The following is a 24,951-nucleotide window of genomic DNA, read 5'->3' on the forward strand; positions in this document are numbered from 1 at the left end:
TTTATGTTTCTATAATGTTTCATCCCTTCAAGAGTCCCAAATAAAATTAAGAGGTAATTTTGGGGGGATAAGGGCAAAAAAGAATAATGCTGAATTCTTTTTTATGTGTTCTAAGTCTTCTTCCTTGCAATACGATTACAAAATCCAGTAGGTTAGTTGATACTACCTGGCAACAAGCAAGTTTCCTTTAAAGGAACTTAGAAACATATAACTTCTGCTTACAACCTCCCAGTAGTCTTCCATGTTACTTTCTGTGAAATGGAAAATTCCTAGTATGAACAACAGAATTCACAGGCTTGGCCTTGCTAAAGTTCTTGCCACACTTCTAAGCACTCTCTTCCTGAGGTTTTTAAATCTAGCCAAACTTATTCCCATGTTGTCATTTTTATTATATATCTATCATGCTCTGACTTAAAGGTTTTGGCAGTCTCTTTGCTGAAAAGTTCTAAGAAGCCCAAAGTTCTCCCACTTTTTTCAAATATTATCCATAAAGATTTACCCCTGATTCACCCTAAAAAATAAACAAATAAATAAAGCAATGCCTATCTTCCATCTTTTAATTCTCTAAGCTTCTAAATCAAGATGTATTTTTTCTAAGCCTTATCATCACCTGACATTATATAAATATATATACATATTAATTTTAAGCCTCTCAAATGGACTTTTCTCTTGCTTAAAAAAATTAAGTCATTTAAAATTCACAAAACATGCAATAGCTATTTACACTTCTGAAGCTTGAATTTGTTCCCAGAAAAATCAAATTATAAATATAAAATGATGCATATTTCATTTTAGAAATAAAGAATAAAGAAGGGAAGAAGGCCTTAAATATATTGTATGAATTTTCCTACCTTTTATGGTTAAAGACAGAAGATCTATGCTTTACCTACAGTTACATAAAGCAATTGCTATGATAATAGCAGAATTGAGACAAATCTACTTTTCTTCATTTTAGCAAAATGCTTCTTTGTAATATGCTTATTTCTCCATATACATATTTTTCCTTAGGTTCTCAATTTAAAAAATTGCAGATATAGAATTTTTTGGATATAGAAAAACAAGAATCAATTTGAACTTACTCAAATATATAAATAGGTCTTGAACCTAGATAAATTACTAAATTGTATGTAGTCATATTTTTATTATTTATAGACTATAGTAGAAGCTACTTATTACTATCATTATAGTTTGAACATCCACTCCATTCTCTGCACCAGACACTTTAGCTCAGTCATCTCCATTCCCCACAACAATACAGCAGGGGAGATTTTATTACCCCCTCTTTTCAAATGAGGAAAAAGAAATGTAGCATGTGACAACACATTGCCCAATATCACACAACCAGGAAGGGTCAGGGACAGAATCCAGACCAAAGTCACTATGTTTTCTCTCTTGCCCCATGTCTCTGTAGATAACATTGGGAAAACTCTAATAATCACTCATGTAATTCAGCTTATCTGCTTAAATGAATTTTCCATGGTGATACGATGAGCTGAGTTCCAGGCCAATCTCTGTCACTCTAGACAAACAAGGTGACAGTGACAAGGAATGTTGGAATGTATTGTTATGAAAGAAACTACTCCTTATTTACTTGACTGGAACCAAGCTTATGTCAATCCTGGCCACAGAGTGTTAGAAAGAAAATATTCATCTGACATACAGAATCTGGATAATCACACTAGAAAAGCAAAGAGGGAGGAACAAAACATGAGACAAAAATGAAACAACTTGCATTAGTTTCCTCGTTTTGCTAGGAACCAGCATCTTAGAAAACTTTACAACTGTAATTAACTATTATGTATTTTCTGGCTTTGAGACAGCATAAAAACATTTAAAAGGAAGAGAAAAGCCCATTGTAAGGGTTTAGAAAGTAAAAAGTAAGTCATTTAATTTTTCTTTCATCTGATGTTAATTTATGCAGAAGCTAATAACATGTTTGTTGGCTCAGAGCTTCACGCTGTAGAGAGGATTTCTCTCCCAACCAGACTTTCCTGTGATTTATGCCAGATAAATCCATCATCTCACGGCTTATGACACTTTCGCCAGAAAAAGGCAATATGCTGATTAATTCGCATCCTATAGACACATTTAATTGCTATCTCTTGGAAAACCAGTGGTGTTAAATGCTCTAATCCTTCTCTGTTGCAAACAGAACAGCAAATTGGATGGGAGAGTGAAGACGAAGTATGTATGCAAGTACAAAGTCACATGGGAAAGGAAGATACTGTTGACAGTGGAGGGGGAAAAAACTCAGGGAAGGAGAGTTTTCATGGAAGAAGCACGGGCCATTTTTATATCCAACTAGCATATAATTAAATTGTTATGTCTTTTATAAATGAAAAATTTAATTCCACTCCTGCCAAATCACCTAGAGAACACAGACAATAGTACTTGAAGAAATGCAGATTCTTCAGAAGTTGATGTTTTAAATGAAATTCACTGTGAATAAAATAAGTCCTGTAATGACAGCTTAAAGGTCTAATTCATAAAAATGTTATTAAAGTACATTATTTATACCTGCTTTTTGTGGACTTCTGCTCTTATTCATGACTCTCACAGTGTATGGCTGTAATCACAGGCAGAATGTGTAATAGAAGCATTAATTCAATCTGAACCAAGGCAAGAATACCGTATTGCCACAATAAAATCCCAGCTATATTCAAAGGGGAGAATTTACTGCACAAGAGAATTTAAAAAAATAAAATAAAATAAAATAAAATAAAATAAAATAATGACTTCTGCCTTATGGCCTCAACAGCTACTTTCATTCTGAAGTTCAGTATAACATTGACTAATTGGCACAGAGTTTTTAAAGAAATATTTATTCATCTATGTTATGAAACTTAGAGATTGGGTACTGTATTGTGATTTCATGGTGACTAAGGCATTGATATTTAGTATGGGCTTAAAAATATTTGCAAGTGGTCTATAATTTAGTTAACCCCTCTTCTGATATCTGACATCAGATGGCAATGTTTAACAAATGCCTGTTCAATTGCCTGGCATATGCATTTATTTAGATGAGATGGAAAACATCCTGCTACATAAAATTTCTTCCACGGAAGCTGAATATAATGATTTTTATACCAAAAGTGTTTTTATTTCGAATTTTAACGTGATTTCCATATTTTATATAGCTAAACATTTAGGAAAAGGAAAAGCAGAATTCAATTGGTTTTATTTCTAACTTTGAAATTGTCAAACTTTGACTTCTTGACTTTATACTCCTTATTGGTTGAGCAGCAACAGTATAGTGTAGACATAATTAGATAAAGTGTGAATATATTTCTCTCTACAACACTAGATTTTCTCTAGGAGTTTTGAAAAGGCACTCTTTATAAATTATACTTTCAACACTAAAAGAAAGCGTTGTCTTTGATCTTGTAGGTAAAAAGCTCTAAACCTAAGGGGATGAATTAATTCCTGTTTTTAATAAGACACAGTCATTAGTAGACAACTTGTGCATTCATCTCAGAACTACACATTGAATTTCCTCAGCATAGTAACTCTTATAATAGTTCTGGGTAATGGAAACCTTTGAATACACCTATATCTGAAATGACAGAAAAATGACAAATGGCAAAGATACAGATATTTTAAATATAGGGTAAATAACTGTATCAATCTAAGATAAAAATCAGTCAATTGCCAACATTAAACCATACTTATCACTGTCTCAAATCTAAAAAGTCACTGAACACTCTACTCCAACAAGTATGTACTAGCACACAATTTTGTGATGTGAAATGAGTCTGCTTACCAGAAAAGTGTCCAGGGATGTCCAGTTGTTACATGGTCGTGGCTGAGCAGCACTGGAGGTTCTCTCTTTACCTCTCAGACAGAGACTTTCTCAGATTTTGGAAAGAGGGGTGTTCCATGGAGTTTAGAGATACCACACACTTCTACATGGCACCCAAATCTACTTGGAACTCTGAGTGCAAAGATTGTCTGAGAACTCTCCCTGATACAATCACTCAGAAAGGGCAGTGGAAGTTATGTCCCCAACAGGTTGCCAGACAAATGTCACCTAGCTGTAAATGCCTGTTGACAAAAGCCAGATTTGAAAATCATCTAAATCAAAATAGGTGTTGTTAATGGCCAAATATATCATTCCTAACATGATTGAACCTATAAAAAAGAGAGCAAAAATTAATTCTTGTAGCTTACCTGTAATATCTTTCTGAAGAAATTATATTTTAATTTTATATGTCAATATCTTACTTAAGGAACTAAACCAAAACTGTTTGGCTCAGAAAGCTCAAACTCTCTTGTTCATGATTTGTAAACAACATTGGCAGCTTAAAATGTTATGCATTTACTGTTAGGCAGGCACCACACAGAGAACTTGGTAAACATTATCTAGCTTTGAGGAAGGTTCTGTTATTTTACAAATGAGGAAAAACACTGCTTAGTGAGGTTCAATCACTTGTTGAAAATCACAAAGCTGTCCAGAGGCAGAATTGACTTAACAGTAATCCCTCTTTCCAATGTTGACTTTCCTTTTGTACTAAATTTTCCTAAAGGAAATATTTTAATTTCTTCTCTAGAAAAAGAAGGAGAGAAGAAAGCTGAGAAGAAAGTTATTTCTGAAACAAAAAAGAAAGGTAAAGATTTCAAAAAGCTGTGTAACTCATAAATTAATTAGTATCTATTTACATTGCTACTGATAAAGCTGTTTTTTTTTCCCTGGGAAAGAAATTCACTTTATGATTTCATAGTCATAGTTATTAATAAACCCTTTTGAGCTTTGTAAATGTTCAAAATAGAGTTGAAATTGATTAAATTTTTAACAAGACAATGCAAAGCCTAAATACTTTTAAAAATTACTATTGTCTGATTATTCTTTCCTGTTTTAGAAACTGCTCAATGTTAATTCATTAATTTATTTGACTATATATGTTGATATGAATATTATTATTCAACTAATTCAGCTTAATAAAAATATCTATCATGGGGCAGAACATTTTATGCAATCTGAAGTAAATATTTAAAAAGTTTGAATCTTTTTTTTTTCTTTCTTAGTTGGTTGTTTTCAAATAGTTCGTCTGATATCTCCAAGTGAACTTCAGAGATTTCAGAGTTCCTGATATGCTTCCAGTGACTTAATAGCTCAAGGGACATTCAATATGTTCCTTTTAATATGCTTTAGAAAAATGATTGGATTCTACCATAATTAATAATAGCATATAATGCTTACACTTTTATGAAGTACTTCTTTCCTGTACCAAAAATTTGTTCTTGCTTGGAGAAAAAGCACACTTAAGCCATTTGTCTGTTAGGTAGGTGCTAGTTCACTCATACTTGACATGACTTATGGCTCTGATGTGGGACTCACTTTTACAAGACAAATTGGATGCCTTAATGACACTCGTGCATGTCCTGAAATATATGAAAATTAAATAGACAGAGGTTTAGAATTTTCTTATTTTAACAGCAGAAAAAGAAGACGCCAAAAAGAAAAGTGAGAAGGACACTCCCATTGACATGAAAAAGAAAGGTATTAAATTTATTTTGTTCCCTCGCATTATGTTTAAGATGTCTTTTTAACAAAAACAAAACAAAATCTTACTGTCAGGCTGGGGATGTAGCTCAGCAGTAGAGCACTTGCAAAGTGTGAGGCCCTGTGTTTAATCCCCAGTACCACCTTGCTGTAACTTGTACAAATTTGGATATGAATTCTTGAATCCAACCATGTGAAGACTTCGACCAGCAAAAGATTGAGCTAGCTAGACAAGGAAGAATTATTCAAGGCTATTAGAATCAATGGGAAAGACTGGAACTCCATCCGAACTTAATTCTGCTGAAACTGATAGCAGCAGTGTGTTAGAACTGAAACAGGGATCTTCAGCCATCCATATTTGCAAATAGGCCTTACTCCAAGAAAAAGTAAACTTCCTCTCTTCTGTGTTTAGGAGAGAAACTGAGATATGGCACGACCTTCTCTTCATGGTATTTATTATTTATGTTTGGTATCAGGGATTGAAACCAAGGATGCTTAATCATTGAACCACATCCCCAAGTCCTTCTTGTTTTTTTTACTTTGAGACACAGACTCACTCAGTTGCTTAGGGCCTCGATAAATTGCTGAAGCTGGCTTTGAACTTGTGATCCTCATGCCTCAGCCTCCTGAATCTTGGGGATTACAGGAGTGAGCCACTGCATCCAGTTCCATGATTATCTTTCTAAGGCCTGGTTCTCAGATCTTTGAGAAGGGCACCCCTGTGTTGTAAAACTTAAAGAGGCTTTAAAAGATTCACATCTCACAGGGGCCAAGAAAGAATTTACAATTCCAAGTTTTGTAAGTAATTGCTCTAAGGAAAGGATAGTCAGGTACCTAAGGTCAGGAAAAAGCCTTTCTGAAGTCAGTCAAGCTGAGAGCCATCTTGGTTATGATATAATACAAAGACAAGAGCTGCACAGTACAGAGAGAGAGAGAGAGAAAGAGAGAGAGAGAGAGAGAGAGAGAGAGAGAGAGAGAGGATCAGTCTGTCTATTTATCTCTATTTAGTATCACTTTGCAAAGATAAGAAACCAAGAAAGAATAAGGCACCTCATTAGGAAATAGGATTATTTTAACTCTTAGAGTTTAGATTTTTGCTTTACATTTAGTTTTGTTTTTATTCTGGCACAGACATGAATGTCAGCTTCTATTCATGTAATGTTTAAGTCTACATGGAAAAAATTGTCAGCTCAAGTAATATGGTTTGAAGATAAGTATTCACACCCCAAATATTTCCTCCACTGTGTCAGTGATGCTTGAAATTCTACTATTAGTGTCTTTCCATTCCTTTGAGTTATGAGGGAATTCTCTTTCATTACAATGCAAATCTCCTAGGGCCTGTGTGTACGGGGTAAAAAACTAATTCCTCTCAGGTATTAGCAACTTCAAGTAAATGAGATTTCCAAATCTTCTCCATATAGTGGTAAATGGAAAATGATGCCTTAGAAAATGAGGCAGTAGGTAAGCTTACATAAGGGAGCAGTTGAAGGGAGCTTCAAGGTAGGACGTTGGCTAGGAAGAGCAAGAAGGCTGGATGGCATCACTGAAACCCTTATCTTTATGAAGGAGTAGTAATTTATGTGGCAAACAAGATGGTGATAAAATACACAGGATCCCAAATTAACTAACAATTATACTTAGCAAGTAACAATCAGGAATGAGAGCATATTTCTGGTATACTATAACTGGGGTAAAAAAATACATATAAAATACTAAGAATTGCATGATTATATGGCTTATAAAATGATGAGAGTGAGTCAGATATTCTGCCAGTATAAGAGTTGATTGTCAATTACTTTGTACCTCAAATTATATTATGAAGAATACATTGATGTGGTTTATTGCATTGTTCAATATTTAATTTTACTTTGAACTTACTTTATTTTCCTGGTGACATATGTCTTAAGAATGGAAAAAACACAGTACTGACCATATTATGATACTAAGAAATTTGTTGCTTAGATCAATGGACTTGTGATGTTACATGTATGGGTGGTGAAGATAGATAAGGTGCTTCTTCCTGAGCCATCAGCTTTGTTAAAAAATTTGCAGAAGAAATTTTTGAGTTGTAACCCTCAAAGCTTTTGACACATGTATGCAGAATCAGAAAGAAAATTTGTTTTGACCAAATTCAATAGTGTGTGTGTGTGTGTGTGTGTGTGTGTGTGTGTGTGTGTGTCTGTGTTTTTGATGTTTTGATTTGGTTTAATCTTTTCTGGGGGAAAGGCAAAACACATTAATATGTAATGAGTGATAGGAAAATCTGATACTTCCATGCAGCTGGAAACCTATGCTAGTTGCCTGACCTTTATGTCAAAGTGAGGTTGTGCAGGACTAGCATGAGAACTGATTATGCCAACACCACTTTCTGTAAGACCAGTGCTCAGCCAGTGAAGCACAGATCACAGTGGGCATGTCTAGGGTGGCTGCTCAGCTAGAGGTACAGAACAAATTTGTCCATCTTGAAATCAGTTTTCTTTTTGCTAAGTTTGTCATTTTACCATTTGATTATATAAAATATCGTTGGTTCTTTAAAATTAATTCAGTTTCCTGATTGGAATATGAATGATTTAATAATTTGTGTTCAAGTTTTTAGTCTTCTAAATGCTCAAAATCCAGTGTGCTGATGTGTGTGCAAATGGATGTGTATGTGTATGTGTGTGTGTGTGTGTGTGTGTGTGTGTGTGTGAGAGAGAGAGAGAGAGAGAGAGAGAGATGGAGAGAAAGTTAATTAATATTGTTTTTTAACTCTAACGTTTCTTTTCAGAGTTCAATAATTCTCTGATTATATTTTCAGGTGATGGCAACGTGGATTAAAAATAACCAATATTAAGCTTATTATGAAAGTAGTAAAAGTTTATACAGATAATGAGAGAAATGAGTGTAACAAGATCATGAAGAGCTGGGGCACATATGTCATTTCTTCCTAAAATAGTAAAAGAAATATGGCAGAGCATATGATATCACTATTGTAACCCTAAATAGTAGCAAATCTGTAAGGCAAAAGATAATCCTAAGAGTTTATTTAATATATGAGTATTATATTTTATTTGTGTCACTTTTATATAATTTATGAGATTATCTACTATATAGACTTGTTATACTATTATATTTTATTACAGTTAGAATATTAATTAGATGCAAAAGAAGCTAAAAATCAAATTCTATTGACTGATAAATACTCCTCTAATGCATGAAACTGGTAAGTAATGCTTTGTTAATGATCTGTGTTAGTGAAAATTTGACTGACGTTTTATACAAGATTGTTAGCTTCTTGAAACCAAGTAATTGGGACATAGTGGTTACTTATAATAATCTCTTATTTAGTATATATTGGAAAGTATACATGTGAAAAATCTTGTCACTTTAAAACATTAGGTGAAACAAAAAAAAAAAAAGAAAAAAGAAAAATCACAAGGATATTTTTGCCACATTATAATGTATGTTTTCACCTGATGGGTTGCCATTAAAAAATAAACAAAAAATTTGAAAACACCTCCCCATGTTAGTGTTGGACTTAGGTGTAAGACATACCAAACACTCTAGTTACTACAAAGAGAAGAGATTCTATACAGGGAATTAGGTACCTCCAAAATTGTAGGCAGGAAGAGATGAATCAAAATTAAGGAGATGATATTGAATCATAAAGTATAGGTCAGGAAACAATTTCACTCACAAAGCTTTCTTCTAACAGTCACAAAGGCTGGTTGCTGGAAATGTATAAGCAGACTTTAGCAACTGACTAATACCTTCATTTGCCAAATCAGACATCTAGTTTGTCCAACCATTTCTGAAAGTCAGTTTCATGTATGCACATTTAGTTCGTAGGATTTACTTTTGTTTCTTTGTGAGCACTAGCAGCAAGGAAGTCCACCAGATACAAAATTCTGGAATTCCAATTTGTCTAACTGGAAGATAGGTAGAATGAAAGTTGAAAGAAGCTATCTATACTATCTGTAATAATGATATCTTCAGAAGTGTCTGAGAGGATAGAATTTATTTGAGATAGTTTTTGAAGTGCTGGACTGTGGAGGAAATGAACATATCTTCATGTACTCCCCAAACCTGAAAAAGATGATTTGATCAAAAACCATGATCAAATTTTTCAATTTAAAGTGTTCACAAGACACATTTGAATGAAATTTATGTTGCTCTTTACCTAAACTGTAGCTAAAAAAGCATAGGTATTTTTTTCTCTTCACTGCACAAAATGATGTTTTTAAGAAACATTTTTCTAATTGCTTGATGATGAGATTATAAGGCTTGAAAAAGATTACCATATTGTTTTGTCTTATATGAAATAATTATAATATACGAAAAATATATACACCAGAAGAGAATCCAAATGGACTCCAAGATAATCTATTTCTCTCAAGTTAGCTATTTTTGAAGTTCTAAGTTATAAACATTTTAGAGTTGAATTTATTATCACTGTACATATTCAACTATTAATTATGAAAGTAATTTTGACATAATAACTGTTAATAATGTTACAAAATGATATTTCATTATTATACTTGCCAGTAGTATACTTTTTTAGGAATTATCTGAACAGTAGTACAAATTATAAGAAGGAGCCTATAAGAACACACTGATTTCTCTGAAATATGCTGTTAGAAAAGGACAAATTAATTAATTCGTATACACATGCTTTCTTACAGGAAATATTTACTAAATGTCTTCTATATTACAGATATTCGAGCATGCACAGGTGGGTTAGCAGACATAAGAGGTGCCCTAATGGGATTTACAGTTTGGTGAGGGCAGCACACCATGAATAAGAAGACAGAATACTATTAAGTACAGCTCAGACTAAGGGCAATGGAGGAAATAAATTTGGGACAATCATAAAACATAATGGATGGGGTTGGGGAGCCATTAACATAGAAAAGGTTTTTAGATCCGTTCCCTCTGAGAGTCAACATTGATTTAGCACAAAAGTGGTGCTAGAGATTCAACCCAGGGCCTTGAACATGCGAAGCTTGTGCTGTATCACTGAGCTATACCCCCAGCCTGAGAGACAACAGGCTGATGTATTGGAAGGGTCCAGGCATCAATGTGTGCATCTTTACATGAAAAAATGTGAATGTGATGTTTGTGTATGAACATGATGTGTGTATTCATGGTTTGTATGAGGAGTCAGAATATACAGAATATGTGCAGAAGAACCTTGGATTTCATTCAAAATGTAATAAAAAATCCTTAGTCAAAGTTTTCAATATAGTAATCTGTATAAATCCTATTATTTCCCTAGGAATAGAGGAGTTTACCCAGAGAGATTGTGTCAAAAGAAACAGAATAGAAACAGAATCAAGGTCTGGGCAACTCCCACATCTAGAGAGGAGGTAGTAAAGAGCAAAGTAAGAGAGATGAAAGGACTTGCCAGGATATTAAGGGAAAAGAAAAGAGTACAGTTTTAGAAATTGTTGTTTTAAGAAGCAAAAATTTCTCAAATTTTGAATGCTATTTAGAAACTGTGAGAGGAGGACAGAAGAGACAAGGAAAGTCAGTGGACAGAGGATGTGAAGTCAGATTGGAATGGAAGGTGCAACAATGGAGAAAAATGTGGAACATTTGGAAGGTGGGGTTGTGGTTGTATAAGGAATAAAGAGTCTTTTTTGTTGTTCAATTTTACTTTGTTAGGCTAATTTGGAGTCTAATGGGCATAAATAGAATATGAGAGATTGATGTTCGAAGGGCAGAGTATATAAGCAGATATCTAAGAGATAATTTAGAATCCATTGTTTGATAAGCCCATGGGTGACATACATTTTTTTTTTTGTGTGTGTGTGTGTGTGTGTGATAATGTCACAAATGTTCCTATAATAAAAGTGTATTCTTCAAGTTATAAAGAATACCATATACAGATTAATTTATAAAGAGAGGTTTGCATTTTGCAAGATATGCGATTTAAGATTAGGTGGTCCTGTTCATAAAACTAAAACTCCAATAATAAGTATATTTTAATACAAAAATGTCAATTTTAGAAAAAGATATATAAAATTGTCCTTTGTGCTCACTGAGGTAAGTTTGTGAAACATATTTGAGAAATGCTTTTTAGGGCTCATTTATTCTGTAACAATATCTGACTAGAACTAATCATTAAATATCCATGTGTGAATGGAATAGGTTAGTTTACTCCAGGAGGAACTCATAAGGTTTGTGCTGTTTTAAGGGATATATGCATATATATTTCAATAGAATATTTTCAATTACTGTGTGGGACAAATAATATTAAATTCTGCAAGAACTATATTATCACTAATTTTGCTTTTGAATCCTTTTTCTTTTTTTCAAAAAAAGCATTTTGTTCTAGTTGTTAGTGTTCAAAATACTTTGCATGGCAGATATCAGGCCCCATGATTTTTACATTTATATGTAAATAAAAGTAACTTCCTTGAAATATTTATATGTTCAGATATATTTTGGCTGAATAGTTTGTCATATATTTCATGTGTTTGTGTTAAGTTTAAAGGAGCAGCCTTTTATTTTCTTGACCTTTATTTGGGGTTTATGATTTTTACCCTACTTAATTTATTTTTTATGTTAGCTCAAATATATTAAAAATACCCACCTTACTAGAATTGACTTGAAGGGAAGAGAATATATTTTCAAATATTCTAATCATATAAAACCATGTGAGACAAGCTGGGCCTGGTTGCCCACATAGGTAATTTCAATGACTTGGAAGCTAAGGTAGGAGAATCACAAGTTTCAGGCCAGTCTCAGCAACTTAGCAAGACCCTGTCTCAAAATAAAAACTAAAAAAGGGCTGGGAATGTGAACCAGTGGTTAAATGCCCCTGGGTTCAATTCTTGATACCAAAAACAAAAACAAAACAAAAAAATAAAACCGTCAAGACTCAGAAAGGTGAGGTGTTCATATTAGAAATTACTTAGGCCTGGATAAAAAGGACTAGTATACAAGTGACTATTTTAAATCTTTCAATGCTGATTTTGGAGAATTAGGGATATCCTCCTAGTGAAGACAGAAACAAAATTAGCACCAAACTTGAGGATCTGTGAGTTACATTATCTTTTGTGAAGTACTTTCAACAGGAATATTGAAATATATATGAGCAAAAATTAGTAAATATATAATCATATATCTTTCTTTGTATGCTTTGATTATATTAATAATTTAAGTATCACATGTATATTAAATTATTTTGAGTTCAAGTTTCTAGGTAGAATGAGTTCTTTTCTGAAAATTGCAAAACTAAAATAATATAATCTAACATTAAAATAAGTGACCTCCTGGAATGGTCATGAATTAAATTTTCATGGTCAGATTACACAGAAAAGTATAGGGAATGTGATATTAGTTAGTTACATTATTTTTTTTTCTCAAATTGAATATGTGATCATGGCTCAGGAGACTGAGGCAGGAGGATCGCAAGTTCAAAGCCAGCCTCAGTAAAAGCTAAACACTAAGCAACTCAGTGAGGCCCTGTCTCCAAATAAAATACAAAATAGGGCTGGGGACGTGGCTCAGTGTCCGAGTGACCCTGAGTTCAATCCCCATATCCCCCATCTCCACTCCCACAAAAAAAAAAAAAAGAAAGAAAGAAAGAAAGAAAATGTGAACAGATTTTGATCAATTTGGGGGATAATGATGTGATCTGAATTTTCCTCATGTTCTAAGATATACATTAAAGAACATGGAAATTAAATATGTAAATTTTATTGTATTATATCTTAAAAGTCTATAAGATTTTTCATTTGATGAAAGTAAAGCTTAAAAACCATCAAAATGATACATCTTTCAATTCTAGTCTCTCTAGGGATACTAAAAGCAGATCTTTGAAACCTCGTTGCGATTCTGCCAATATGTATTCATATTATCAAGGCATTTTTAAGTGATAATAATAGCAGTTAAATGTGTTCTTTGTTTTTTCATTTGATCATTACAACTCTGTGAGGCAGGCATTATAATTGCCATTTTATACAGAGGGCAATGCAGCACTGGAACCGTTGAGCTATGTCCAGGATCACAGTCATAATGAAGTAAGTGCAGTAGGAGAGTCAGCAAATGAAGCTTTGCTGGGTTTTTGTTTGTTTGTTTGTATTTTATTTTTGTGTTTATTGCAAACTACAAGCAATTTTACCCCAATTATAGCCAATGATGGTGGTGAACTTCTTCAATTTCTTCTCTTCTCTCCACTCTTCTCATGTTCTGTTTCCTTAATTCCACTGAGGTGATATTATAGACAGATGTACACATACAAGAAAGAAATCCAAGGTTATCTTATAGGGCTGATTTTTTTTTTTGGTAGAAGTTCTTCTTTCCTTCACTCATTCACTCAATAAATAGATAAGTCATAATATAAGCTTAATATTTGAGATAGATCACTGTAAGAGATGTGTATGTACTTGTCACTAAGGACCTTAGAGAATAGTCTAATAAAAAAATAATATTGTAATTGTACAAAAATTGTTTCTCTTTTCTGGTAGTTGCTGACTATAAGAAATTTAGAACAGGGATGCCATACAGACTTATAGAAGAAGACATTTGACCAAGGCACATATGATGCTTATTTTTAAGCAATGAAGACGAGAACACATACAATTTTTATAGTGGTTTATAACTAAAGATGTTTTATCATTGTGAATGGTGCACTGTTTTTTAGTTTGCTCACGTATAGTTCCAGAGTAAATTGGCTTCAGCTCAACATAGGAGTCACATTATCTCAGAATAAGTTTATCACTATTTTTAGACTCTGCTTTATTGTTCTGGACTCATATGATTGCAAATTAGTTATAGGTGCTGTCCCACCTCCCTTATTGTTCATGTCCTATGGAAAAAATAGTAGATTCATTTACTGAGAGCTCAGAGAACCTAGACTGAGGCTCACTGGTTGATGTGGTGTTCGTGAACTAACCTTAGTGTGGGGGAGATTGAAGACTGAAAGGATAATCTGATGTTTGAGTTTAGGTCACTCGTCCTATCCTGAATAATTACATGAACTTTGTCCAATTTATCTTTGCTGAAATTGGGTCAAGGAGTGATTACATTAGGGTGTTAAAATTACAATGAAACAGAGAAGTTATGACATTGGAACACATATGTATTCTCTTCAGGTAGTTATTTCCATATAGGGGGAATATGCATGACTTCGTTTCAAAAATAGAATACAATAAAGGAAGACTTTTGATACTTCTATCTGTTGATATAATACTTACGTATTTTAGAAAAGAAACTCTGCATGGGATAATATAGTGTGACCCACAAAGGCAGATAAAATTCTAGGTTTCTGAAATTAATATTATATATATATATATAAAATGTGTGAAATTCATTCATTGTACCCTGCATTATTAGAAACCCACCAGGATAATAGCCTTTAATTTTAGTAGAGATATTTTGAAATAAACCAGATGGTATTCAGAAAAGAGTAATTCAGAATTGTGGATATTTAATTTGGAAATGAGAAAACAGAATATCAAAGCCACATTCGTAACCTTGACAAACTCTCTCCTATTTAGATGTAGTCTACTCATGGTTATTTCTTAAAAATACGACACTATGGAAGAAGTTATAAGACAATATAGGATGCTGAAGGTGATATTGAGCATCTTTTAATCAATGAAGTATATAGAGTTTGCAAACAGAGTGGCCATCTCAGGCTTGTAGAGGTTAAACTTGCCTGAAGAAAGATGGTGTTAAACTCAGGGAGGCTCAACAGATTATCTTTTTTTTTTTTCTTTTTCAGAATGAATGTGGATAAATGAAACCCATATCTGGATTATTTAACATTTGAAATGAATGTTTATATTATTATGATCTTAAATTTGGCTGTGTTCATTTTGAAGACTAGTAATTTAAGAAACAAAAGTGTGGTCAAAAGCCAATTCTAGGAAGTGAGGTCATGGTAAATGTGCACTGTATATAACCTGAATTCACACAGTCTCTCCTGTCTACTCCAGCATAAAACACTACTCTGAATCTAATCAGAGCATGTCTTATTGATGTCTACATAAACCAAGGACACTTTGAAATAAAATGCATTACATGTTTGGAATAATGATCAATTGTCCTTAAGGCAAATCAATGTTTTAAGACATTTCAAGAAGAAAATCACAATGACAATAAGCTTAGGGTAGGAGGGAAAGTTTACTTACAATGCAAAAGACAGGGGAAAATGCTTCAGATAACCAAAGTTTCTAGACAGGAAAATAATTGTAATTACATTTTTAGGAAGTTTATTATAAGTAATCGAGGAAGGCTTGGAGGAACACATATAATACTTCTGAAATTAAAAGCACTCTATTTTTTTTCTAAGAAATAGCTTCTGACAGCAATAAAATATAACCATTATGTTAGTCAGTACCCATATCCTGTTAGCAATATTAGTCTTAGAATTTGAAATTAAAACTATGATCAGGTGAAGATACTAATGCTAAAACACAACAGAAAGAGCTCATGTTGAGGTGGGCAAATATTGAAGTTATATAAATCAGAGGAAAGAGAAAATCAATATCTATGTCACTGAACATGTAAAACAGGTCTATCAATAGAATATTATGAATTACTTGGGCCCTCTCCCTTGTAAAAATGTGTATTTTACCAGTGTTCCTAAGAATTTGCACCACTAGTTAATTGCCCCACTATTTCCCATGTGCAGCAATATTCATGTGGGTATTTCAGAGGGCTAAGTGAATCTTTTGAGTTGGCTTGATGATTCCATTACCATTTAGAAATGAAATCCTAATAGTTCACTCTCCCCTTTCGGAGACTATTGCTTCCAAACTGTTCCCTTTTTGTTTTATCTTTCATCACCTTTTTATCCTTCTTCTTCTTTCCCCAGAAAATAAAAATTAAAAGCTCCTGTGAATTCTGTCTTATTCACGGATGTGTTCCATCTTTGTATTTGTTTTTTTCTTTTTTCTTTCTTCTTTTTCTGAATACAACACCATGCAACAGTAACAAAATTTATAATTATATGCAATCCTCATCTGCTTGCTCAGGAGCATCACTCCCAGTAATGCTCTCCTTTGCAAATTTATTTTGACTTCTATTGGTCATTCCCATCAGTGAATGTCCTGCTGTTGACAGCATATCTTTCTTAGGTGACTGTGCCATTTCTCAAACCCCCCTTAGAATTAAGGTTTTCTTAAGAGTTGTCTCCATGCTCCTTCCCATCTCTCTGTGTCCACCAAACTTGGGTTTCCATCCCCACCACTATTATCACTTCTCCATATTCCCAAGCCCAAATGAGAATTCCTCATTCTCAAGAGTATTTGACAGCCACTGCTTATCTCCCCACTCAGCTTTTTTGGCAATACTTTTTGATTTTAGCTTTTCTTTCTTTTTTTTTTTTTTTTTTTTTTTTTTTTTTTTAGAGTGGGGGTACCAAGGATTGAACTCAGGGGCACTGTGACACTAAACCACATCCCCAGCCCTGTTTTCTTTTTTTTATTTAGAGACAGGGACTCACTGAGTTGCTTAGTACCTTGCTTCTGCTGAGACTGGCTTTGAACTCATGATCCTTCTACTTCAGCCTCCTGAGCCACTGGGAATCATAGGCATGTGCCACCATGCCCGGCTCCTTTTAGCCTTTCTGGTCACTCTTTCTTGATCTTTTTTTCCCCCTGGTTTCCTTCCTTTCTTTCTGGGGCCTAAAATTGGAGGCACTCTAGGGCTCTATTCTATATTCACTTTTTTAGTGACCTCATATAATCTCATGGTCCTAAAATCATCTGATATCAACTCCTAAATGTTTATCTACATTTCTCAACTCCACACTCAAATATTCACCTATTCACCATCTTTATTTAAATACCTATTACACATCCCAAAGTTAATGTGTCTTAAAAGCCCTTCACATCACATATCTCACACACACACACACACACACACACACCTGAATATTTCACCTATACTCAGCTCTTTACCTCTTATCAGTAAATTATCACAACTGTTTTCCCTTTTACTGAGTCTTAAATCTCTCCAGTTACTTTCAACTTCTTTACATCCTCTCTTTAATCCATTAATATCTTGTCACCTTTACCTTTGAAATATGTTTGGTAGCTGACTCTTTTTCTCTTTCATCTCTTGACTCCAAAAGCAAGGTCATTCTCAACAATAATGAAAATTTCAATAGCTGTAAAAAGTGACACAGTTTATTTCTTGTTCACTTTAGAACCAGTTTAGGCTCTCAGGCTCCTGGAATTTCTACCTCCATCCTATTCTGTCTTTATGGAGACATCCCCTCTCTTCCAGACAAGGATATAAAATGCTATTGGTGAACTGATGACTGTAGATAAGGTCACAGTTGCATTTGTCATACAACAAGGCCATTAACTGAGGTTTTAATCACACATTCCTGCCATATCTAATCATTTGTTATTTGAACAAATTGCTTCCATTTCTAATAGAGCTGATGGTTCCAGCATTTGGATTTCACAAGTATGTGCAAATTTTAATTTGCTTTTTCAACTGAATTTTACCTTCACTAAAATCTTATCAAAATGAGAAGTATAATCAATGTGTGAAGTCTCTAGCAAGTCATTTTGCAAAACCACAGACAGAAAGATAATTAATGTATGAGTTATTTTTTAGAGAATCTGTTATATTTACATAATGTTTTACACGTGGAGAAAAAAAAGACACGACTTATTATCAAATGGTCTTTATGAAAGGATTTAGACTTGGTAAGAATGTCAGCGTGGGAGAAGTAGGGCAGAATAATCAATTAGTAACAGGAAAGGAAAGCTACACAGGAAGGAATCGAAGATAACAGGTAGAAAAGTGTTCATTCCGTTTGATGCATTGGTAATACTTGGCAGAAAGTTTCCCTGTGCCCATTGAATTTAGGTAGGTAGGACACGTAAGTATCACAAATTTAAAACTCATTTTCTTGCCTAATGAAACACTAATGTCTAATGAACCAGCAAAAATTATCAGTGCACTGTTAAATGTTTTCCTTCTGGGACGTTCGTTTTCTTCTCATCCTGCTTGTTTGATGGATGGCTCTTCCCCTAAACTCCAACTATGTGGCTCAAATGGAGTTGAAATTATCATCTCTGCACCATCTGCCACTCTCCGGACTAGTGTGGGTTCATGACCCAATTGGGCCAGAGTCGTGCCCTGTGGAATCTTTAAAAAAGACATAAGGAAGATGGCATCTTCTCTTAGATGGTGAAATTGGGTCAGTCTAGGAAAAGCCATTTGTCATATTACACCCTGTTGTGACAGTCAATATTGAAAATTATGATGACACATAGACAAAGACAGGACAGAAAACTTCCCAGCCAACCAACTATCCAAACAAACAAACAAACAAAACAAAGAAAAAAAAGGGTGCAGTTTTAAAGAAAAGTCAAGCCTAAGATGTTGGTAAGCCTGGATACTGCCCTCACTCTGACCTTGTACCACTATATGTGACATGATTTTATGTATTCCTCTGTCTTAGTTTTCTTTTGGATTTTATCATTTCTAATTTAAATATTCATTTCTCAAATATATGTCAAGGATTATATGTTTGACAGATCTCTACTAGCTGAACAATTTCTTAAAGAGGAAAATTTTCATAGATGCTTTATTGTTTGGTAGCCTGCTTTAGAGAGTGAAAAAATACATAGTTATTACATCAAATTTAGGAAAATACATTTGTCAATGCAGCACGTGCTTTTCAGAAAAATTATGTTAACATAATTTTTAAAAAATTATAACTAAAAGCAAGGATCAATCTCATTCACCTTGTTGTATAAGCACAAGAGAAACGAAAATCCAAATGACTGCCTTAATTTTGTTCTGAGTTAGACTTGCCTTTCTTTTGACTTTTAATGGGAAAAGATGGCATTTTGTAAAGTATAAAACTAGCAACATGTTTATCTCCCCAAACTATTAATAAACTCAGTGAAACAACCCAAGACAAATTAGACATAACATCTCATACTGCTATTACACTTAGTAGCTTTGCTAGTAATTTTAGTTAGAACTATCCATTGAGTTACATGGTAATTCATAATTTATTTCTATTGCTACAAGACCCAAGTTCATCTGCTTGTCACAAACAGGCCAATGAAGACAAGGAATTGAGGCTAGAGAGATAAGTTTATTAAAAATGTTGACTAAACAAAAAGATAAAGGGCTATTATCATAGGTCCACCTGGCCAAGAAGTAGATTTTGGAATAGTTTATGCAGGTGTGTGATGGGTACTGGCAGACAGATGGGTACCTTCTCACAGTCGGTAAAGGTTCTGGGTTTGGGGCCAGATGATACACATTTAATCTTAAATGCCTAGTCACAATATGTTTTTCAGTTATTTGAATCTTAAGGCAAAGAGTGATTATTTTTGCTTACTGATTAGTTCACCAATGTGCAGTTCCTGACATATTACACAATGGCCAGGTTAGAGGTGTTAGCTTCCCAGAGAAGATACACAAGGGCCAAGTGAAGTTAAATATGAATTACTTAATGCTCAGCTTCACTGTGAACCTTTCTGCTATTTTCTTCAAACAACCATTTGAAAGCATATAACTTCTCTATTATATTCTATGTTTACTGTAGATCTAGGAGGTTTTAAAAAACATGATCATTGTCATTTTTGAGATAGACAAAGGATATATAGAGAGACTTTTAATCTAGAATTTAACCTTAGGTAATAAGTACTGAATACATCAAATACTTCTTTTTTATGACTAAGTCTGTTTACATAAAATTCCACATATTTATTCTTTTATTTTGTCCTAAATTACTTATGTAAATTGTGAGTGATAATGATCTCATCTAATTTTTTTAAAAACCATGTGGAATACTGCCAGACACAATGGCACATACCTGTAATCCCAGAAATTCAGGACATTGAGGCAAGAGGATCACAAGTTAGAGGTCAGACTGAACAACTCAGCAACAGCCTGTTTCAAGATAAAATCACTAGGGATATAGCTCAGAGGTAAAGCACCCTTGAGTCCAATCCCCAATAGTAAAAAAAAAAAAAAAAAAAAAAAAAGAAGAAGAAGACGAAGAAGAGGAAGAAGATAAAAAAAGAAAAGGAAAGTAAGTAAGAAAGAAAGAAATTTGGAATGCTCACTATTTTGTGGGGAACAGTTTAGATCTTTGATTTTTGATGAATTCAGTTCAAAATAGTTTACATAAAAATGTCTAACAGATATATGAGAGAATGCTCAATATCATGTCTCAGGGAAATGCAAATCAAAACTACAATGAGATACTACTTCATCCCAGTAAGAACAGCTATTATCAAAAAGTCAAAAAATAAAAAATTCTGGTGAGGATGTGGATAAAGAGTACTTCTTATGCACAGTTTGTGTGAATGTAAATTGGGACAGCAATTACAGAGAACAATGTGGTGGTTCCTCCAAAAAAGCTAAAAAGAGAACCTTCATATAAGCCAGCAATCTTACTACTGGGTAAAAACTCAAAGGAAATGAAATACAGATGTCAAAAAGACACTAATGTCCATGTTTTTTGCAGCACTATTCACAATAGCCAGGTATGGCATCACTGTAAATGTCCATCAATGAAGAAAGGATAAAGAAAATATGTCACATATGTGCAATGGAATATTATTCAGCTATTAAAAGCATGAAATCCTGTTATATACAACAACATGCATGGGTTTGGAGAACATTATGTCAAGGAAAATAAGCTGGACATGAAAGACAAGGATTGAAACACACATAATTTCACTTATAAGTGGAATCTAAACATGCTGAACTTATAGAGATTAAGAGTTGAATAATGGCTATGAGGGACTTGGGAATAAGGAAAAGGAGGTAGGAAGAGGTTGGACAACAGGTACAATGTTATTGTTTGATATGAGAAATAAGTTCTGGTGTTCTATGGCAGAGTACTGTGAATATAATGAACAATAATGCATTATATATCTCAAAATCATTAAAAGAGGCATTTGAATGGACTCATCATAAAGAAATGATAAAGGTTTAAGATAATGACTATGCGAACTCAGTTGATCATTACCCAATTTAAACATGAATCAAAACATCATACTATATTTTATAAATATGTAAAATATTATGCTAATCATTTTTTTTAATTTAAAAAATAATCAATTATTTTTCTGGAAGTTTGACCAGAGGAATTTTAGATTCAAAGTTATTAAGGGAATTCTCATGGTTCTCTCTCTTGATCTCTTTTCCCATCTCTTATTAGCATTCATTCTTAGCTAGAGTCTTAGGTAAACTCTCAATAGCTTGTAGTAAGATTCATTTGGTAAGTCTCAGGTTTACCAAGTGGCTAAACACTGAATCCTAAGAAGAAATAGGCAACTCCAAATTCCTAGGGAATATTACTATTAACTTGGGTTTCAGGCAAGGTGTGTGTGTGTAGAATTGAGTAATGCATTTACTCCTGGGGCTAGTTCCCCTGAGAAAAGCAAAATAGATTTATTGGGAAAAGAATGGAGAAAAGTCCAGGTAAGGTCTGAGAAGACAAGCATGGAGACAGTGGAAAATAACATTGGAAAGCCAGCATCTGCTGGGAAAGGTTGCTGATATGGCAAGCATTGAGGGCATATCTGGGAAATTACACTTTGGCAGATAACAGGGAGCTACTGAAGGGGTAAGGGCAAGGACTGACATGATCATATGTGTACTTAAAAAAAGACCACTCCGTCAATGTTTGTCTGGGGCAAGAGAACAAGAGGAAAAATGATTTTAATAAATATTCAGAATACAAATCTATTGAAACTGTTCTGGTCAGAGGTAAGGAGGGACTGATCCAATATGTTGCTGAGGGAGCAGATAGCCCTGTAAAACATCAGAGAGAAAATTAACACAGTTTGTGGTATCTGAGGTTCAGAGGGCCTCATATCCGTATGTTACATACACATATCTGTATTTATTTAAATATATTTTTAGCCAAAAAATATCTTTAGGGAATTTAGACATATCTATGGTTACTTCACTTTTAACTAGAAGACAGTTGCTAATAAAATTACATAAAAGAACCAGAGGGAATAACTAGTTTATGTTGTTAAACAATATTTTGGGAAATTCACAGAATATTTCCATTTTTTTCATTTAGCAAGAATTAAAAATATTTTTATTATTTTTAGTGTGATTTCTTTGTAAATCAGATTGTTCCTACACTAGAAAAAGGAAATTTAAGTGAAACCATTCTGTGTTACTCTACGCTGTGTATCTAGCACCTATCAGAATGCCAAGATAAAGCAGATGCTAAATACATTCACTGAATAAATACAGGGAGCATCTTCCATCAAAGAAAATGTATTTTCAGCTTTATTTCCTTTGGAAAAGATTTGACTCAAGTCTGTGAAGTTTCCACATTCACTTTGTTTTTTCTCCATTTACTCTTTCTCACTATGATCATGGAGAGGAAAAATTAAATACTGTATTCCCAGTGTCCTCTGCTGTATGTGGAGTCTTAATTAGCTTTTCAAACACATCGCAGATAAAACCTATTAATCCTCTGACCTTCACTGAATTCAAAAGTTTTCGTGTTAATTGTTTTGAGAGAATAATAGACAGTTTTGCTGTTAAAAAAGAGTTGCTGCATTCTTTTCAGAAAAAAAAAAATAAGAGTAGAACCAGGAAAAACACTTGAAATTCAGATTATATTGGAACTGCCATATTTTGCCCTTATTATATGACAAGCGAATTACTTCTGAAGTTCATGGACATGATTTACTTGCTTACAAATATAAAATTAGCCTTTAAAAATTGTTTCTATCCAAAGGTAGCAAACATAGTATTTAGGTCACTGGAAATAATTGTGATTTTTTATTTACTAAAGCCACAAATGAAAAAGAACCTGAACTTTATGGTCCACCTATTATATTCCATGTGCTTTGCTTGTATTATCTCTGTAAAACTTCAAGATTCCCCTTTTCAATAAAGCTTGACCATTCAGGTGCACATTCATTCCTATTTATGACATGTCAGTCACTCAGTTGTGTATTGAAGATACATTCATGAAAATTATTACTTATATTTCATAAAAAAGCATATAGATTACATATTCATTTGTTTCTAAGAGGCAAAACACCTACTGCTTACACAGGGAGGAAATAGGACTTGAATTCTGACCAGGTCAAAGCTTTAGTAATCATCAGTAATTGGGAGGCAGAGGGTGCTTCAGGATAACCCAAGGGCAAAGTCACATTACTCATCAGTTTGCACTGCTTTTACTGGTATAATTAGAAATCACAATTCTTTCTTATTCTCATAGATATTTAGTGTGGATACTTCCAATATATCTAGGCTGCTTTTTAAATTATGCATCTCTAGATATTCAGATTTGTTAAGAATCAAAATTTATCTCCCTGTCAGAGATTATGCATGATTCAGGTGACCCGATCCTTAAATTAATCCCTGGAGCCAGTTAAGTGAACTACCCATCAAAAGCCTAAAGGAAGTAGCCATGAGCAGTGAAACCCAATATTCCCCTGGGAAAGGTCAAGCTGGACATTGGTTCTAATGCTGCGACTGGCTACACAACCTTGAGCAAGGCTCTTGTCCTTCCAGGCTTCTGCCTTTTCTTTATAAACCAAGGGTTGGAAAAGTTGGTGGCTTTCTTTGGGGGTTTGTTCTTGGTCATGATGGATGAAGTATCTTGCTAAAGGAGATTTTGTCAAACTGTATGAAATTCTGATGTTTCTGTAGTTTCTTCATGTACAGTAGAGGTGAGTAAGAGATGTCTCTTCTCTTTGATCATCCCTTCTTTTAGAGTGGCATTGTTTGTGCTGGAGTATGTTCTATGTCCTCGTCATTGCTTATGTTGGAGCAGGAAAAAAGAAAGATTGAAAACTTGGGCAGATGATTCTTAATTTCTCTAAATCTAAACATTCAAAAATATGACTGGATTTAGCAACTTCTTGATTAAATAGCTTTTCTGCCTGCTTCTTACTTTAACTGTGTTTGCACGTGTGTGCGCGTGCACCCACACCCACACACACACACACACACACACACACACACACACACACACAATGTGTAACAACAGCTGAAGATTATTTGATGATGTGAGCACAAACTGATTTTTTTTTAGCCTCTTTCCTACTGAGTTGCTGGAAGACAATAGTATGAACATCGACACTTCATTGCCAGCTGGCTTGTATTCCTAAACCAGGGAAATAACTGTCACACTTACCCTACCTATTTTGACAAGCTGCCTCTGGTCTAAATTATTACAACATGTACTTATTAGTGTCTAAATCCCACTTCCACTTGTGCATTATACCTACCCAGTCCTAGATGAGTAATTTTATTTGTGAGAGCCAAATATGCAAAATGTGAAATTAGCTCTTTACAAAAATAGCCACTGTTACAGTGTGATTTAAGGGCTGAAATGGTTCAGATCATCATCCCTGGTGTCTTTGATTAACAAAGGCAGCTAGGAGGGGTTATAGGTCTCAGAGGCGGAATATAGCTGTTGCTCTGTTGGAAGAAAAGTGCTCCTCTCACTACTTGGTCTCTATCCATAGGGCAAATCCTGTGATAGG

The 24,951-nt window shown here is 33.9% G+C and overlaps 1 protein-coding gene across 9 annotated transcripts in view; it reads left to right on the forward strand.

Moving 5' to 3' along the window:
- Nucleotides 1-24,951, forward strand: part of Trdn (triadin) — a 362,446-nt gene that overhangs the window by 154,526 nt on the left and 182,969 nt on the right. For 7 of the 9 annotated variants that reach the window (XM_076858294.2, XM_076858292.2, XM_076858295.2 and 4 more), the window contains exons 11-12: nucleotides 4,548-4,604; nucleotides 5,435-5,497. The exons of 1 other annotated variant lie outside the window; for it this stretch is intronic. In XM_076858294.2, coding sequence (XP_076714409.2) covers nucleotides 4,548-4,604; nucleotides 5,435-5,497 — 120 coding nt within the window. The remainder of the gene's footprint in view (nucleotides 1-4,547; nucleotides 4,605-5,434; nucleotides 5,498-24,951) is intronic. One more of the 9 variants, XM_076858293.2, reaches the window with a different exon arrangement.

The sequence above is a fragment of the Callospermophilus lateralis genome, chromosome 6 (genome assembly GCF_048772815.1).
Source record: "Callospermophilus lateralis isolate mCalLat2 chromosome 6, mCalLat2.hap1, whole genome shotgun sequence".
Lineage (NCBI taxonomy): Eukaryota > Metazoa > Chordata > Mammalia > Rodentia > Sciuridae > Callospermophilus > Callospermophilus lateralis.